The 15,425-nt window shown below is 74.8% G+C and overlaps 5 protein-coding genes across 15 annotated transcripts in view; 2 read left to right on the forward strand and 3 right to left on the reverse strand.

The window, feature by feature from the left end:
* LOC142601363 (cGMP-dependent protein kinase, isozyme 1-like) overlaps positions 1-1,697 on the reverse strand; it is an 11,032-nt gene extending 9,335 nt beyond the window's left edge. For 2 of the 3 annotated variants that reach the window (XM_075750170.1, XM_075750169.1), the window contains exons 1-3: positions 1,228-1,378; positions 807-920; positions 628-733 (exon numbers count right to left, since the gene is read on the reverse strand). In XM_075750170.1, the coding sequence (XP_075606285.1) occupies positions 628-733; positions 807-920; positions 1,228-1,243 (236 nt within the window). In that variant the 5' untranslated portion in view covers positions 1,244-1,378. Of the gene's footprint in view, positions 1-627; positions 734-806; positions 921-1,227; positions 1,395-1,497 lie in introns of those variants that run through there. The other variant, XM_075750168.1, reaches the window with a different exon arrangement.
* Positions 1,698-3,516: 1,819 nt separating this feature from the next.
* KHK (ketohexokinase) lies at positions 3,517-6,536 on the forward strand. Of its 5 annotated transcripts, none has more exons than XM_075750172.1 (8): positions 3,521-3,697; positions 3,817-3,933; positions 4,047-4,181; positions 5,061-5,133; positions 5,330-5,476; positions 5,919-6,007; positions 6,093-6,250; positions 6,343-6,536. In XM_075750172.1, exons 1-8 carry the CDS (start codon positions 3,573-3,575, stop codon positions 6,426-6,428), a joined length of 930 nt encoding a protein of 309 aa, XP_075606287.1. In that variant the 5' UTR covers positions 3,521-3,572; the 3' UTR covers positions 6,429-6,536. The 5 variants fall into 5 exon arrangements, with proteins under 5 accessions (XP_075606290.1, XP_075606287.1, XP_075606289.1 ...); XM_075750171.1 differs by lacking the exon at positions 4,047-4,181 and adding an exon at positions 4,220-4,354 and having other exon boundaries at positions 3,525-3,697; XM_075750175.1 differs by lacking the exon at positions 5,330-5,476 and having other exon boundaries at positions 3,517-3,697.
* A 172-nt stretch (positions 6,537-6,708) lies between these two features.
* On the reverse strand, positions 6,709-9,056 carry CGREF1 (cell growth regulator with EF-hand domain 1). 5 transcript variants are annotated; one of them, XM_075750180.1, is made up of 7 exons: positions 8,939-9,055; positions 8,223-8,417; positions 7,759-7,830; positions 7,471-7,541; positions 7,270-7,394; positions 6,954-7,187; positions 6,709-6,857 (listed from the first exon to the last, which is right to left on the reverse strand). In XM_075750180.1, the coding sequence occupies exons 2-7, from the start codon at positions 8,300-8,302 to the stop codon at positions 6,783-6,785; spliced, it is 657 nt and encodes a 218-aa protein (XP_075606295.1). In that variant the 5' UTR covers positions 8,303-8,417; positions 8,939-9,055; the 3' UTR covers positions 6,709-6,782. The 5 variants fall into 5 exon arrangements, with proteins under 5 accessions (XP_075606295.1, XP_075606291.1, XP_075606292.1 ...); XM_075750176.1 differs by having other exon boundaries at positions 6,768-7,187; positions 8,939-9,056; XM_075750177.1 differs by having other exon boundaries at positions 6,768-7,187; positions 8,223-8,429; positions 8,939-9,021.
* Positions 9,057-9,496: 440 nt separating this feature from the next.
* Positions 9,497-12,307, reverse strand: PREB (prolactin regulatory element binding). The gene is made up of 9 exons (XM_075750182.1): positions 12,133-12,307; positions 11,686-11,881; positions 11,280-11,491; positions 10,977-11,057; positions 10,784-10,908; positions 10,389-10,562; positions 10,245-10,317; positions 9,950-10,109; positions 9,497-9,806 (listed from the first exon to the last, which is right to left on the reverse strand). The coding sequence occupies exons 1-9, from the start codon at positions 12,265-12,267 to the stop codon at positions 9,712-9,714; spliced, it is 1,251 nt and encodes a 416-aa protein (XP_075606297.1). The 5' UTR covers positions 12,268-12,307; the 3' UTR covers positions 9,497-9,711.
* A 358-nt stretch (positions 12,308-12,665) lies between these two features.
* Positions 12,666-15,096, forward strand: TCF23 (transcription factor 23). The gene is made up of 3 exons (XM_075750024.1): positions 12,666-13,865; positions 14,237-14,488; positions 14,833-15,096. The coding sequence occupies exons 1-3, from the start codon at positions 13,644-13,646 to the stop codon at positions 14,974-14,976; spliced, it is 618 nt and encodes a 205-aa protein (XP_075606139.1). The 5' UTR covers positions 12,666-13,643; the 3' UTR covers positions 14,977-15,096.
* The last annotated feature ends 329 nt before the right edge of the window (positions 15,097-15,425 follow it).

Below are 15,425 nucleotides of genomic sequence, written 5' to 3' on the forward strand. Positions count from 1 at the left end.
GGATGGGGAGGGGATGGGGAGGGGATGGGGAGGGGATGGGATGGGATGGGGATGGGGATGGGGATGGGGATGGGATGGGGATGGGATGGGATGGGATGGGGAGGGGATGGGGAGGGGATGGGGAGGGATGGGATGGGATGGGGATGGGGATGGGATGGGATGGGGATGGGGATGGGATGGGGATGGGGATGGGGATGGGATGGGGATGGGGATGGGATGGGATGGGGATGGTGATGGAATGTGATGGGAATGGGATGGGGATGGGGATGGGATGGGATGGGGATGGGATGGGATGGGGATGGGGATGGGATGAGATGGGATGGGATGGGCTGGGATGGGGATGGGGATGGGATGGGATGGGAATGGGATGGGGATGGGGATGGGATGGGATGGGGATGGGATGGGATGGGGCTGGGATGGGGATGGGGATGGGGATACGGACAGGAACAGGGATCAACTAGGAACAGGCACTGGGAAGGGGATGATGGGGATGAGCAGGACAAGGCTGGGACTGGGAGGGGGTCTCTGCAACCAGGGCTGGCAGGAGGGGCTGGCAGCCCCCCCGGGGGTAAGTGTGTGGGGCTCGGGGGTGGTGGGTGCTGGGGGCGGGCGCCAGGCCCCACTCACATCCGCAGGGAGCTCAGGATCTCATCTCGTCTCCGCTTGGCGTTGCTGGTGGCGATGGCGCGGTACCGCTGCCTGTCAATGGCCCAGAGGCGCACGGGGCCGAGTGCTGCGGCAGAGGGGCGTCAGCGGGCCGGGGCGGGGGGGGGACGTGGGGCGGGGGGGTGGGGGGCTGCCCTTACCCCGCACGGTGGCCGTGCGTCTGCAGTGGTAGAGGAGGGCCAGCTCCCCGAACACATCACCCGGCCCCAGCGTGCGGAGCGGCCGGCCCCGCTGGCTCACGCTGAGCTGCCCCTCTGCAGAGAGACACGGCACACGCATGCGCACACATGCACACGCATGCACCCGTGCATGCACACATGGGACTGCCCTGCGACAGGCGGCCTCGCACGTGCACACGGGTGGTGCATCCCCTGCAACGGACGCGCACACAGCACATGCACGTGTGCACAGGCATATACGTGTATGTGGCAGCCTCAGGCGCACATGTGGCAGACACAGCAGACGAGCTCAGCCCAATGCACACCCATGTACAGATGCGTGCACACCTCCAGCACGCCTGCACACGCGTGACCCCCGCGTGTCCCGGCACCACGCTCTCACCCGCCACGATGTACATGGCCGTGCCCTCGGCGCCCTCGGCCAGCACCGTGTCACCAGGGCCGTGCCAGACTGGGGTGAAGCTCTGTGCCAGCGCCTCGGGGCAGCCCTCGCCCAGGCGCCGCAGGAACTCGCTGCGTCCCACCGCCTCCGCGATCAGGCCGAGGTCCCTGCGGGCACGGGGACACGGGGGCACGGGGACGTGGGCACGGCAGCACTGACCCCCGGCCCCCCGCCCTGCCAGACCCGCCCCCCCCGGTCCCCGCCGGCTACCTGTGTGACGCAGGGCTGTTGGGCACACGGACGGTGGCATCGCTAGCCAGGGGCTCGGGGACGATGGCCGGTGCGTGGCTGTCCCGCTGGCTGGAGGGTGGCTCCGTGGCCTCCTCCCATGCCACGTCCCGCAGGAAGGTCGTCTCCTCCTGCAGCTCCCGCAGCCGCGCGTCCATCCCCGAGCCACCGCCACCGGTCCCGGTGCCCTGGGGGTGCCGCAGGCGGGCAGGGAGCAGCGTGGTATCCCCCCCACAGCACCGGCCCCAGGGCATGGAGGGGAGATGGTCCCCAGGGCACGGGGCCACGGCCGCACGCGGCACAACCAGGCTCGGCACGGTGCTGCCGGCATTGGCTCTGCACGGCCTGGCACAGCATGGCACGGGTGGCCATGGCGTGGTGAGGGACATCCAGGACCCTGCAGTGCCGGCACTCGGACCCCGCTGTACCCCGACTCCTTGGTCCTGGGGGCAGTGCGGGCAGAACCCCGGTGCAGGCAGGGCCCCGGTGCAGGCAGGGGGTCCCTGGGCAGAGGCCCCAGCCCCGTGCAGCTGCCGGCAGGGTCTGCCCCGGCTGCGGCCCCCAGCAAGGCAGGCGTGCAATCCCACGGGCACCGTGCCCGGGCGCTCCCTGCCCCGTGCAAAGGTTGTGCCACCGGTACGAGGAGCCCAGAGGGGCCTCGGCGCTGCCCCCGGCATGGCTCGGCACAGGGATGCGGTGACCTCTCCCGTCCTCCCCGGCAACCTGGGCCGTGGCTGCTGCCGGTGCCGGGGGCTGAGCCCCGCTGCCCGTCCTGTGCCCGGCCGCCTACCTGTGCCACGGCTCCTGCTCCTGCGCCGTCCCCCCCACCCGCGCTGCCGCCGCGGCACAGTGACACATTAACCGGCCCAGCGGCGCTTCCGCGGGTGTCCCGATGCCCCCGCCCAGCACGTGCCAGCCCGAACCCGCGCCTGCTCACGGCCCTGCACCCCGACCTGCACTTGAACCGGGCCCTGACCTGCCCCGTGCTCGCAGGGGTGGGGGCCCCGAGCACCCCGTGGGTCCCCCCCGCAAAGTCCAGCCCAGGGGCCGGCACCCGCTGCACGCCAACCCCGGCCGTGTCCTCGCCCCACGGCACCGCATGGTGCCCCCCCAGCACACCCCTGGCACCCCGCACCCCCCCCGTGCTCCCCCCACCTCTCTCCCCGTGCCCCAGCCGTGCCCAGTCCCCCCCCAGCCCCCGGCCCAGCCCCCTGCCAGGGACCCACTGCCCAGCTCGGCACACCGGGGCCCTCGGTGCCTGCCCGGCCTCAGCCACCTCCTCGGGGGGGTGCACGGGGGGCTGCGTGGCGAGGGGGGGGGGGGTGTGTGTGTGTGTGCATGGGGGTGTGTGTGTGCGTGGGGGTGTGGGTGTGGGGGGTGTACGGGGGTGTGGGTGTGCACGGGGGTGTGTGTGTGGGGGTGTGCACAGGGGTGTGCATGTGGGGGTGTGTGTGCACGGGGGGTGTGTGTGGGGGGGGTGTATGGGGGTGTGGGTGTGCACGGGGGTGTGTGGGGGTGCGTGCGTGTTGGGGGATGTGCGTGTGGGGGTGTGTGTGTGCACGGGGGTTGTGTGCGCACGGGCAGGGTGGTGCAAGTGGAGTGTTTGCACAGGGGAGTGTGCATGGAGGGTTGTGTGTGCAAGTGCAGCGTGTGCACAGGGGTGTGCGTGTGTGCAAGTGGGGTGTGTGTGCAAGGGCGGTGCATGCACGGGGGTGTGTGTGAACGCACACGGGCCGTGGGTGTGCAAGGGGGGGGGTGAGCACGGGCAGCGCGCGCGGGGGGGGGGGGGGGGGGGGGGGGAGCGCGGGGAGCACGTGCGGCCGCGCACGCCCCGGCGGTCTGCGCACGCTCCGGCACCGGGCGGCGTGTGCGCATGCGCGCGGTGCGGGGCGTGGGGGGCGAGGCCTCGAGGGCGGGTCCCGCATGGCCCCGCCCCTCCCTCCGGGGGGGTAGCGGCGTGTCGGCGGGCCCTGATTGGCCGCGCCGTGAGGGGCGGGGCGCGGGGGCGGGGCGTGCCGGCGCTGTCCGTGCCGGTGCCCCAGCGCGGCGGGTCCGGGATGGCGGCGGGGGCGGCCGCCCGGCGGGACCAGGGCGGGGAGAAGCGCATCCTGTGCGTGGGGCTGGTCTGCCTGGACATCATCAGCGTGGTGGAGGCCTACCCCGCCGAGGACTCCGACACCAGGTACCGGCGGGGGCAGCTCCAACGGGCACTGCCGGTGCCGGTCCCGGTCCCGCTGCCGGTGCTTGTCCCGGTGCCAGTCCCGGTGCCGGTCCCGGCACCCACGACCCGCGGCTTTGCAGGTGCGTGTCGCAGCGGTGGCAGCGGGGCGGGAACGCCTCCAACTCCTGCACGGTGCTGTCGCTGCTGGGAGCCCCCTGCGCCTTCATGGGCTCGCTGGCCGCCGGGCACGCCGCCGAGTAAGTGGGCTGCGGGGAAGGGGGGCGGGGGGGCCCGGGCTGCCGGCGGGGGACCCGAGGCCACCCCCGCCCTGATGCTCCCGCCGGCCCCTCCGCGTCTCTCCCGCCGGCAGCTTCGTCCTGGCCGACCTGCGGCGTTACGGGGTGGACGTGGGCCACGTGGTGCCGCAGCCCGGCGGCTGCTTGCCCGCCTCCGTCGTCATTGCCAGCGCCAGCCGGGGCACCCGCACCATCCTGCACGCCCACGGGTGCGTGGCGCCCCTCACCCCGCTCTCTGTCCCCCAAGTTTCATTACGGCGGATTTCCGGCGCCGGGGTGTGGACGTGACGCATGTGGCCTGGCAGCCCCGCGGGGACGTGCCCTGCGCCTGCTGCGTCGTCAGCACCGCCAACGGCTCCCGGACCATCGTGCTCTATGACACGTAAGGGCGCCAGCCCCGGCCCAAATCGCCCGGTGGGCAGCGCTTGGCTGGGCCGGCTCGGGCCTGTGGCCCCCTCCCTGCCTTCACCCCGGCCGTGCCAGGCGCCCAGAGCCACCCCCTGCACCCGGGCGTCATTCCACTGGTGCCGGCCCAGCGCTCCCTGCCGGGGGGGTCCCGCGTGCCAGATTGGGTGATTCTCCGTAATTCTGCACACACAATCGCTGCCAATCGTCCCCGGTGCCAATCACCCCCTCCGGTGCCGCGGCCGTGATTGGCGGCAGCATCACTGCGCGTCCACGCGCTCCGGTGCGCTGGACAGCCAGCATGGCCCCGTGGGGACACCCCGCACCGCATGCGCGCTGCCTGGCGCCCAGGACAGCGCTCCCTCAGCCACGCCGGTGCTGACCGGGCAGCCGTGCGATCCTGGCCCTGGCAGAGCGCTGGCCACGTTCACGCGGGTCGGTGGTGGAAAGGGCTGTCGGGCATCGCCGGCCCCTCCGGCTCTGCCAGCTCCAGCCTGGCCAGCGCCGCGCTGCCCTTTGAGTCCACCCCAGGGTCCTGCCGCAGCGCCATTAATGATTCACCCGGGCGGTGCCAGCCCCGGTGCTGCCCTTCGCCCCCGGCCGGGCGCTGGGCTGGGGTCACCTGGGGCTGCCCCACGCTGCGGCCGGGGGTCCCCCCGGCCCCCCTGACCCCTGCCCCGCAGGAACCTGCCCGACGTGACGGCGCGTGACTTCGAGCGGGTCGACCTGTCCCAGTACAAGTGGATCCACTGGGAGGTGAGCCGGGGCCGGGGACACGGACACACGCATGCACGCATGCATTCACGCCCACTCGCACGCACACATGCACGTGCACGCAAGCACACACACGTGCACACATATGCATGCACGCGCACACACGCACATGCACACACGCATACCCCCGGGGCCCCCGGGGCAGGCGGAGCCGGTGCCAGGCCGTGCCCGCCCGCAGGCCCGTAACGCGGCGGAGCAGGCGGAGATGATGCGGCGGGTGGAGCGGTACAACGGGGCCCGGCCGCCGGCCGAGCGGGTCCGCACCTCGGTGGAGGTGGAGAAGCCGCGGGAGGAGCTGCTGCCGCTGATGGGCCTGGGCCACGTGGTGCGGGGCGGGGCCACCGGGCATGGGCGGGGCCACCGGGCATGGGCGGGGCCACGGGCCGGGCCGTGGGGATACGGGGGCGGGGCCATGGGCGGGGAGGGGCGGGATGGGGGCGGGGCATGCACCAATGGGCGGGGTCGAGGGCCGCGGGGGGCGGGGCTACCGGCCATGGGCGGGGTCACGGGGCAGCGGGGCCGGGAGACAGTGGGGGGGCTCGGGGGGGGGGGGGGGGGGGTGTGCAGGGATGGGGGTGTCGGGGACCAGCGGGTGCAGCCGGGGAGCGGGGGGCACAGTGGGTGCCGCAGTGTGTCAGTGTCTGGCGGGGGGGTGGGGGTTCACGGTGGGGGTGCCGCAGCGCGTGGCCGGGCTCTGGGGGCGCAGGCGCCCCGCACGGCTGGGGGTGTGGGGTTGCCGCCCCCCCGCCCCAGCCCCCCTCCCGCAGGTGTTCATCAGCAAGGACCTGGCCCAGCACTTCGGGTACCGCTCGGCCCCCGAGGCGCTGCGGGGGCTGCACAGCCGCGTGCAGCCGGGGTACGGGGCGGGGGGGATCGGGGCGGGGGGGGGGGGGCACGGCCGTGCCCTGCACTCACCAAAACCCCCCCCTCACCCCCCCCAGGGCCACCCTGATCTGCGCCTGGGCCGAGGAGGGGGCCGACGCCCTGGGGCCCGGCGGGGAGCTGGTGCACTCGGACGCCTTCCCCCCCGAGACGCTGGTGGACACGCTGGGGGCCGGGGACACCTTCAACGCCGCCGTCATCTTCGCACTCTCGGCAGGTGGGCACGGCCCGGCCCGGCCCGGCACAGCCCGGCACGGCACAGCCCCGGCACAGCCCGGCCCGGCGGGGCTGACACCCCCTGCTCCCCAGGGAGAAGCCTGCAGGACGCCCTCACCTTCGGCTGCCGCATCGCGGGCAGGAAGTGCGGGATCCAGGGCTACGACGGCATCGTCTGAGCCGGGCGGCCCGTGCCCCGACACCCCCCCGGGCACGCCACCCCCGCTGCACCCCCCACCCCGCTGCACCCCCAGCCCTGCTGCCAATAAAGCCCCGGCTGCCCCCCCCCCCCCCCGCGGCCTCCCGCGCCCCCCGGCTCTGCTCGGCCCCGCACCCACCACGGCCCGGGCCAGCGGCAGCGCCTGTATTTCTGCGTCCCGCCGTGTTACAGCGGCAACCGCGCGGTCCCGGCCCCGCCGCAGGCTGGGGACACCCCCCACCACCCCCCCCGCGGGCTCCCGAGCGGGGCAGGGAGCGGCCGGGACACCGCGGGGCTGGCACAGCCCTGCCCACAGCACCCCCACCCCCCCCGCCTACCCCTCCCCGGGGTCCCCCCAAACTGGAGCTGCCTCCCCCTCGGGGGCTCCAGCCTCGGGGGCTTCCTCTGCCTCGACGGCTTCAGCGGCACGGCCTTCAGCCTCGGGGGCTTCCTCCACCGCCACGGCTTCGGCCTGGGGGGCTCCAGCCTCGGGGGCTTCCTCCACCGCCACGGCTTCGGCCTGGGGGGCTGCCTGCCCCTCTGGGTGGGCACCGCCGCCGGGCAGCCCCTGCCCCTCTGCCGGGCCGCCCACCCCCGCGTCCTCCCCGGGCGGCTGCAGGAGGGGCTGCCCCGGGGGCCCCCGGCCCCGGCCGGGCGAGAGCAGCAGCTCGGGGGGGTCGAGCAGCCCGTCCCCGCTCAGGTCCTGCCTCTCCAGGACTCGGTCGACCAGCGCGGCCACCTGCGGGGACAGAGTGGGGACGGGGTGAGGGCCCGGCCCGGGGGCTCCGTGGGGTGCGAGGGGCCGTCCCCGGGGGACCCACCGCGTCGGGGTCCGGCCGCCCCCCGTCCCGCTGCGCCAGCACCGCTCCCAGCAGCTGCAGCAGCTCCAGCCCGTCCAGGCGCCCGCTCCGGTCGTGGTCGTGCAGCACAAAGAGATAGAGCAGGGCTGTGGGGCACGGGCACCGTGGGGCTGCGGCCGCGTACCCTGCCCCGAGGGACCCCCAGCCCCCCCGCTGCCTTACCCTGCTCCCGCGTCAGGGTCTCCGCGTCCCGCTCCGGCGGCCCCAGGCTCCTCACCGCGCTCCGCAGCAGCCTGGGGGCGGCGGGACTGGGGTGGGCACGGGCTGGGGTGCCCAGGGCTGCTCTGCCCTATGGCAGGTCCCCAGGACCACCCTGCCCCACAGCCAGCTGCCCCCCCTGCTCCGCTCCCCCCCCCCCCCCCGCCATCGCTGGGTGAATCCTGGTGCGCAGCCCCCGGGCCAGGGGTGCAGGGCCCGGTGCCGTGGGGGTCCGCGAGGGGCAGGACTCACGGCAGCGTCGGCAGCTCCGGGCTCAGTGGGTCGGGATCAGGATCCGGCTCTGTGGCCGCGGGGGCCTCGGGCCTGGCCGGAGGGGGTGGTGGGTGTTACCCGTGCCCCTGGGTGGGGGGCAGCAGAGGGGGGCAGCCCACCCCAGCTGGCCTGATGTTCCCACAGTGCCCCACACCCACACTGCGTGCCCTCCGCCCCCGGCCCTCGCAGCCCTGTGCACACCCCCCCCCCCGTGCCTTCGAGCCCTGTCCTTGACCGTGCACCCCCGGACCCTCGCACCCACCTGCACCCATGCACCCCGTCTGCACCTGTGCACCTAAACCCCACCTGCGACCCCCCATGTACCATCCCATACCCGTGCCCCCCCATACTCGTGCCCCCCTCCCGTGCCCCCAGATACCCGTGCCCCCCCGTACCTGGGCTCCCCATTCCCGTGCCCCCCCATACCTGTGCACCCCCTATACCTGTGCCCCCCAGCCTTGGGGGCTGCCCTCGCCGCCGGGACCAGCAGCAGCAGCAGCGGGGCCACCAGCGGGTTCTTCATCCCGTGACCTCGGGCTGTGGCCGGGCGAGAGCAGCTGGGTGGGCACCCCGGGGGGGTGGAGGGCCGTGGGGCCCGTGGGAACCCGGCACTGGGAGAGGGGCGGCGGGTGGGGGCTCTGCGGGAGGCACTTCCACACAGACACGGTCACGGCACGGTCCACTCGTCCCGGAGCCCTCCCGTCCCGTCTGGCCTCTGCTCCCCTGCCCGCCCCCCCTCCCACCCGCCTTCGCCCTGCGGCAGCTCCCTCGGGGTCCCCCCCGTTCCCCCCTCACCGCGCCCCGGGGGGGAGCGGCAGCCTGGGGTGGGGGGGGGGAGCTCCGGGAGCGTCCGGCGGGGACACGCTGGCACGGCCGGGACGGCTGCGGTGCACGGGGGGAGCGTTACACGCGTGGGCACGCTGCGGGGCACTGCACGCGCACACGGCGCACACGCACAAGAGCGCACAGACAGTGCACGCACGCACAACGCACACGCACACAGTGCACACACAGCACAGACGCTGCAGGGCACAGCGCGCGCTGCACACGCACACACGCGCACGCCATCCCGCCCTGATGCGCACACACACATCCCTCCCCTCCTCCCCCCTCCCAAAAAAACGCGTCCCCGCGGCCCGGTACCCCCGCACCCACTCACCCAGCCCCGGTCTCACGTCTCGGCGCCGCCCGCCCCGCCCCGGGCCACGTAGCCGACACGTCCCCCCGCACCGGTACCGGCACCGGCCGGGCCCCGCCTCGCCGGGCCCCGCCCCACGCGCCGAGCCCTCCCCTGCCCGGGGGGGGGGGGTCCAGCCCCCGCCCGCCGCGCCCCGGGGAAGCCCCGTCCGCGCCCCGCCGGCAGCGCAGGGGTTAACCGGCAACCTGCGCCCCTGCCCGCATCAAAGATGGCCGCCGGCGCGACAGGTGCCCGCCCGGGGGCGTGGCCACCCACAGGGGGCGTGGCCACCCACAGGGGGCGTGGCCACCCGGGCAGCGGCGGCGATGGGCGCGGCGGGGCCGTGGGTCCCGGTCCCGGTCCCGGTCCCAGCCCCGGTGACGGCCACGGGGGACGCGGCGGCTGCGCGGTTCGGCCCGTCCGTCACCACCGAGCACGGGGTGGTGCCGCTGCGGCTGGAGGGGACCGGGAGGGCACCGGGCCCCACACCGACCCCACGCGGCTGCGGCCACCCCCGCTCCCCAGCACGGACGGACAGCGCCGGGTCACGCTCCAGTTTTAATGGCGGCAGCTGCCGGGACCCCTCCTCCCCGGGCCGGCCCCACGCCGCACCACCGCCCCGTGCGGCCCCCGGCCCCCTTGTCCGCTCCCCGAGTGCCGGCGGGGCCGGGGCTGGTCCCTCGGCTGCTTCACAGTCTGCTGACGCGCCGCAGAGGCGCTGGGGGGGTCCCGGCCTGGCGCTGGGGGCCGGGGGCCTAGAGGAAGCCCGGGAAAGCGAGCTGCAGCAGCAGGATGGCGGCCACGATGAGCCCGGCACAGAGCAACAGCAGCAGCCAGACGGGGAGGGAGCCTGTGGAGGGGAGAGGGGTGAGGACGGGCACTGCGGCCCCCGGCCCCCCCCCTTCCCTGCACACGCAGAGGCAGCCCTGTTTCGGACTGGGGAGCGGCCGTGGGCCCCCCAGCACCCGTGGCAGCCCCCACCCCGGCACCTACGTCGGCTGGGGAGCAGGTGCAGCTTGCAGCGGCTGTCGACGGCCACGCTGAGCAGGGCGGCCTCGTTCCCCGCCAGCAGCTCCCGCCCGCGCCGGCTCTCGGGGACGAATGCCACGTCCGTCACCACAATGCCGTGCGCTTCCTTCACGTAGTACAGCCTCTGTGGAGCAGGATGGGGGTGACTCGGGGCAGCCTGGCCCCGAGGGGGGGGACACTGCGGCTGCCCCCGTACCCCTCCCCACCCAGCCGGCTGCTCCCTGGGCCAGGGGGAGCCCCCGCTGCCCCCGCAGCTCACCTGCAGCGAGAAGGCGATGTGAATGGCGACAGAGCCCGTCACCGTGCCCAGCCCCAAGAAGGTGCCCGAGTCACTGCAGGGGGGAGGACAGTGAGCGGGGGCCGGCATGGCCCCCAGCCCCGCACCCGCCCGGCCCCGGGGTACCTGACGGAGAGGCAGGAGATCACCTCGCTGCCGCAGGGCCGGGTCAGCAGCGGCAGGAAGCTCTTCCCGTCCCACTTGGTCAGGTAGCAGGGCGGGGGGCGGCGCTCCCGCTTGTGGGGCACCTGCACTGTGTAGAGCCGCAGCACCCCGGCGTTGTCCTCCACAGCCCCGAACCTGCCCCAGAACCGCACGGGGTGCATGAGTCCCTACAGCCAACGCCGCCACCCCCCTTCACCTGGCGCCCAGCACCCTCCCCTCTCCCAAGTGCAAGCTTGGACCCAGACCCCACCCCACTAAAGCAGCCAGCAGAGCCACTCCTTCCCCAGCCCAGCAGAGGCGGCAGGGGCTGCCGGAAGGATCAGTGGGCACTGGACTACACGTTCACATGCCCTCACCGGCAGGCCTGGTAGCGGTAAGCCTTGTCGGGGATGCCGGGCAGGTTCTCGTTCCAGCGCAGCCCCGTCACCAGCTGGTCCTGCTGCCACACGCAGCACTGGAAGTCCCGTCCCGCTGTCACCACCTGCGCAGAGAGCGCGGGCGTCCAAGGACGGCTCTGCCCACGAGGCCGGGGAGCCGCCTGACGCCCACCTTGTTGTCAGGGCCCAGCGCGATATCTTCAATCTCCCCATCGTGGGCTTTGAACTCCAGCGTCTTCTTCATGCTGGGGAACTGCAAGGGCAGAGCAGGTGTCAGAGCTGCGCCCCAAGGGCCGGGGTCCCCCAACAGCTCCAGCACAACACCCAGGGTCGCTCGGGGAAGGTGTCAGGAAGACGCAGCATTACATGAACGTGAGAGCTGCTGATTCGGCACCATCAAGGCCTGGCCCTCCCCACCAGACGCATGCTGCTGCCAGCACGGCGATGCCCAAGCCTCAGCTCCCCCCATGCCTACCTCCCAGAGGCGGAGGAAGCCGTCAGCACCGCCGGTGACGAGCAGAGAGCAGTCGGCGTTGAAGCGGACGGCCTTCTGCAGGGCGTCAGGGCTGAAATCTGTGCGGACGCTGTGCAGGCTCTCCACCGTCACCTCGCTTGTCTGGCTCTGCGTCTCACCCTGCCCCGCCGGGCTGGGGCCCTTCCGCTTCCGCGGCCCCTTCTCCCCGCTGCCTGCCGTGGGGCAGACGACACAGAGCCCTGACACAGCTCCCCACTGCTGGGCGGGCCAAGCCGAGCCGGGGGGGGGCCCAGGGCAGGCAGGAGGCCCCCACAGCACCGCCCCATCTCCAAACCACCCCCCAGCCCCCCGGCACCCCGAGCGGGTGCTGTCACACCGACCTCCCCCGGGGAGAGCGGGACCTCACCGTTCCGGCCGGCTGGGCCGCTCTTGGCCTCGGGCGCCTGCAGGCTGAAGCGGAGGATGTAGCAGCTGGCGTCCTGCCCCGCGGCAATGATGTCGTCGGCCAGCGCCATGGTCATGGTGGCGCGGGTCTCGGTGTCGTGGGAGTGCAGCAGGGAGGCGCTGAGCTGCCCCCCGATCTGCTCCAGCTGCAGGAAGTGCTGCGGGACGGGGCTCGGCCTCAGCCGCCGCAGCGGGGCCCTGCCCCGGGGCCACCTGCCGCCCCACGTCCCCGTCCCCCCCCCCCCACTCCCCGGGGCCGCCCCCACGCCGGGCCGGGCCTCCCTCCGCCCCCCGCCCGCGGCCTGGGCCCTCCCTCCCCCCGCGGCCCCGCAGCTCCCCGCCGCGCCCCCCCCGGGCCTCCTCACCCCCCTCCGCCACGGGCCCGCCCGCGCCCCGCGCTAAGCCGCACCACGCCATTGCGGATGCCGGTCTTGGCGGCGCCGCCGCCGCCGGCGGTGATGGCGAGCGGGCGGCGCGGGTGGAGGCGGACGGTGTAGAGCGGGAAGGGCGCCCGGTACAGCTCGGCCGGCCGCCGCGGCGCCATGGCTGCGCCGCACACGTCAGCGCGTCACCGCGCCGCTGCGTCATCGCGCCGCCGCCACGTCCGCCCCGCCCCGCTCCCTAGCCCCGCCCCCTGTCGCCCATAGCACCGCCTCCTATCGACCATAGCCCCGCCCCCTGTCGATCATAGCCCGCCTCCTGCCGCCCATAGCCACGCCCCCTCACGCTCATAGCCCCGCCCCGTCACTCATAGCCCGCCCCCCGACGCCCATAGCCCCGCCCCCTGACGTCCATAGCCCCGCCCCCGCCCCACCTCGATGCGCGGGGGGGGGAGCGCGGGCAGGGCCGTGCATGTCGGTGGGTGTCGGTGGGTGTCGGTGGGTGTCGGTGGGTGTCCGTGGGTGTCCGTGGGTGTCGGTGGGTGCTCCGCAGTGCCGGGACAGCAGCTGCCTATGGCTCCCAGCGTGGCAGCGCCCCGCACAGACAGTTCCCGGGCAGTGGGGCATCACATCTGCACAGCACTGCCTCCGACAGAGCCCCGCGTGGGTGTGGGGGGTCCTGACCTGCCCCCCGCCCCCATGTATGTCCCTCTGCGGTGGGGCAGCACCCACATACCCACACGAGGCAACAGGGGACCCCTGTGTGCCCCCCATGGCGGGCTGGGGGCTGCCCCGCCTGCAGCCCAGCTGTGGACCCCCCCATTCCCCCTGTCCCTGGCCACCAGGGCCCCCCTGTGCCCCTCGTGGGGCCCCTCGTGCTGCCCGGCACCCATCACCCCACTGCCGTGGGTGCCACGGGTCACCCGCGGACATGCTGCCCACGCCGGGCTGCCCTGGCACGCTGGCACTGCCCTACAGCCACTGCCTGTCCCCACAGTCCCCCTGCCCGGGGACAGGGCTGGGGTGGGGCTGGCACAGCCCCCAGGAGACCCCCTGGCCCATGCCGCGTGACAGCGGGTGTGGGAGTCCCCACGGGGTGGGCCCACTACTGCAGGCAGCTGCCTGCCCCCCGCACCAGCACCGGGCTCCCATCCCACAGGCAGGGCCCTGGGACGCAGGGACAGGCAGCGGTGTGACCCCGTGTGGTGCCCTGCCCAGTGCGTGGCCTGTGCCTGTGGCACCCTGCCCGGGGCCGGTGGCTCTGTGGTGCTGGGGCCGGGCCGTGGGGTGAGCAAGGCTCCCATGGGCGGCCGCGGGCCGGGGGAGGCTCCGGCTGGGACAGCCTGTATCCTCCTGCTCATCCCACGGTGCCAAGGAGGGGGAGGCGAGACGCCCGCCCAGACGAGGCCGCGGGCCGTGCCGTGCCGGGAGGCGGCGGGGGGACGTGCCGGCGCTCCCTGGGGCGCCCCAACCCACCGGTGCTTCGCGGGGCCGAGGTGCAGGCAGGAACGTGGGCAGGGGCTGCCTGGCGGAGCCCGGCATGGCCGAGAGCATGGGGGCAGGCACCAGCGAGGGGTGCGGAGTGGGGCTGGCCGCCATGCATGGCTGCTCCCCAGCCACCACCACCCCCCACTCCTGGGAGAGAGGCACTCGCAGCCCCCCACGAGCCAACCGGCGCTGCCGGGGAGGGGGCGCAGGCAGGACCCCGGGGCCCTCATCCACCCAGCCCGGTGATCTGGGGAGCCCCCCGACAGCAGGACAGGTAAGGAGCCGGCCGAGCACGGGAGCAGGACCCCACAGACCCCACGCGTGGTGGCAGCAGGGAGCCCCGGGGGGCTGCTGTGGGGAGGGGCTCACGCCAGGCAGTGCCAGCCCACCCCACTCGGGTGCAGGTCGTGGGCAGGACGGAGCCCGGGGGTGCGGGCAGGGGGGCACGGGGGTGGGTGGGACGCAGCCCTGGGGGCACAGACACCCCACGGGGCCCCGGACCCGGGGCCACCCGGCTGCCCCAGGGACAGGTGGCACGCAGAGGATGGGTGCTGTCCCCATCCCACTGGGGTGACGGTGCCCACCCCGGCCTCAGCCGCAGGGTGCCGCGGGCCCCGGGCCAGCTCAGCCCCGCTCTCGCCGCAGGGCCCCCCGGTGCCGCCGTGCCCCCAGAACGCAGCGCGGGAGCGGAGCCGGGTGCGGGCGCTGCGCCGGGCCTTCCAGTCGCTGCAGGCAGCCCTGCCCACCGTGCCCCCCGGCACCAAGCTCTCCAAGCTGGACGTCCTCGTCCTGGCCACCAGCTACATCGCCCACCTCAGCCACACGCTGGGCCGCGGGCCCCCCCCGCCCGCACCCTCCCACCCGCTCCACGGACACCCGCTCCTGCACCCCATGAAGGTGAGGCCCAGGGCACCCCTGCCTCGGCATCCAGCTCCCTGGCATCGGTCCCCAGGGTGCCCCTTGCGTGACAGCACCCAGTCCCCGGGGTCCCCCGTTACCCCCCCTGCAGCAGCAGCCCCAGGGTCTCTCAGTGCAAGACACAGCCGGTCCCTGGGGTCCCCCGTGCACCCCAGCACCCATTCCCTCAGCTTTCAGCCCCCCCACCCTGGGGTCCCCAGCATACCCCGCACACACCGGCAGCCGGTCCCCGAGACCCCCCCCCCGTGCCCAGGCGCTGGGGACCGGGAGCGGCAGGACGAGGGGCCGCCCTCCCAGCCCCGACCCCTCTCCCTCTCTTGCAGAAGTGGCCGATGCGCTCCCGCCTCTACGCCGGCCCTTGGGGGGGCCCCAGTCCTGACCCCCCCGGGGCAGCCGCAGCCACCAGCAGCCACCAGCACACAGGCGTGGGGGGCAGCAGGCTGGCAGCGGGGGACGGCACCCCCTGACCCCCGGGGTGCCCACAGAAGCCCCCACATGGGCTCTCTCCCTGCAGCACGGGGGGTCCGTGAGCTCGGTGGGCAGTGGGGTGCCCAGGCTCCCTGCCCAGCCCTGCCCTCACCCTGCCCACCGCCACCATGGGGCAGGACCCCGGGGACGCTGGGGGGGAGGGGGGGGTACGTGCGCCACACTACCCAGGGGGGCTGGGGGGGCACCCGGCAGGACCCACAGCAATAAACGCGCAGCCAGCACCCACCGCCCGCCTCCTGCCTCCACTGCACCGGGGCTGCGGGCCGGGCCCCCCCCCCCCCCCGGCCCCTCACCTCGGGGCCCCCCCGGCCACAGAGCAGCGGCCCCCCTGGCTGCGCTCACCTGGCTCCCCCGGCCGGGCCCCCCCGCCGGCCCCGCACCACGGGACAGGGGCCAGGGCCAAGGCCGCCGCCATAAATCTCCCCGG

Source organism: Balearica regulorum, chromosome 3, assembly GCF_011004875.1.
Source record: "Balearica regulorum gibbericeps isolate bBalReg1 chromosome 3, bBalReg1.pri, whole genome shotgun sequence".
Taxonomy (NCBI): domain Eukaryota; kingdom Metazoa; phylum Chordata; class Aves; order Gruiformes; family Gruidae; genus Balearica; species Balearica regulorum.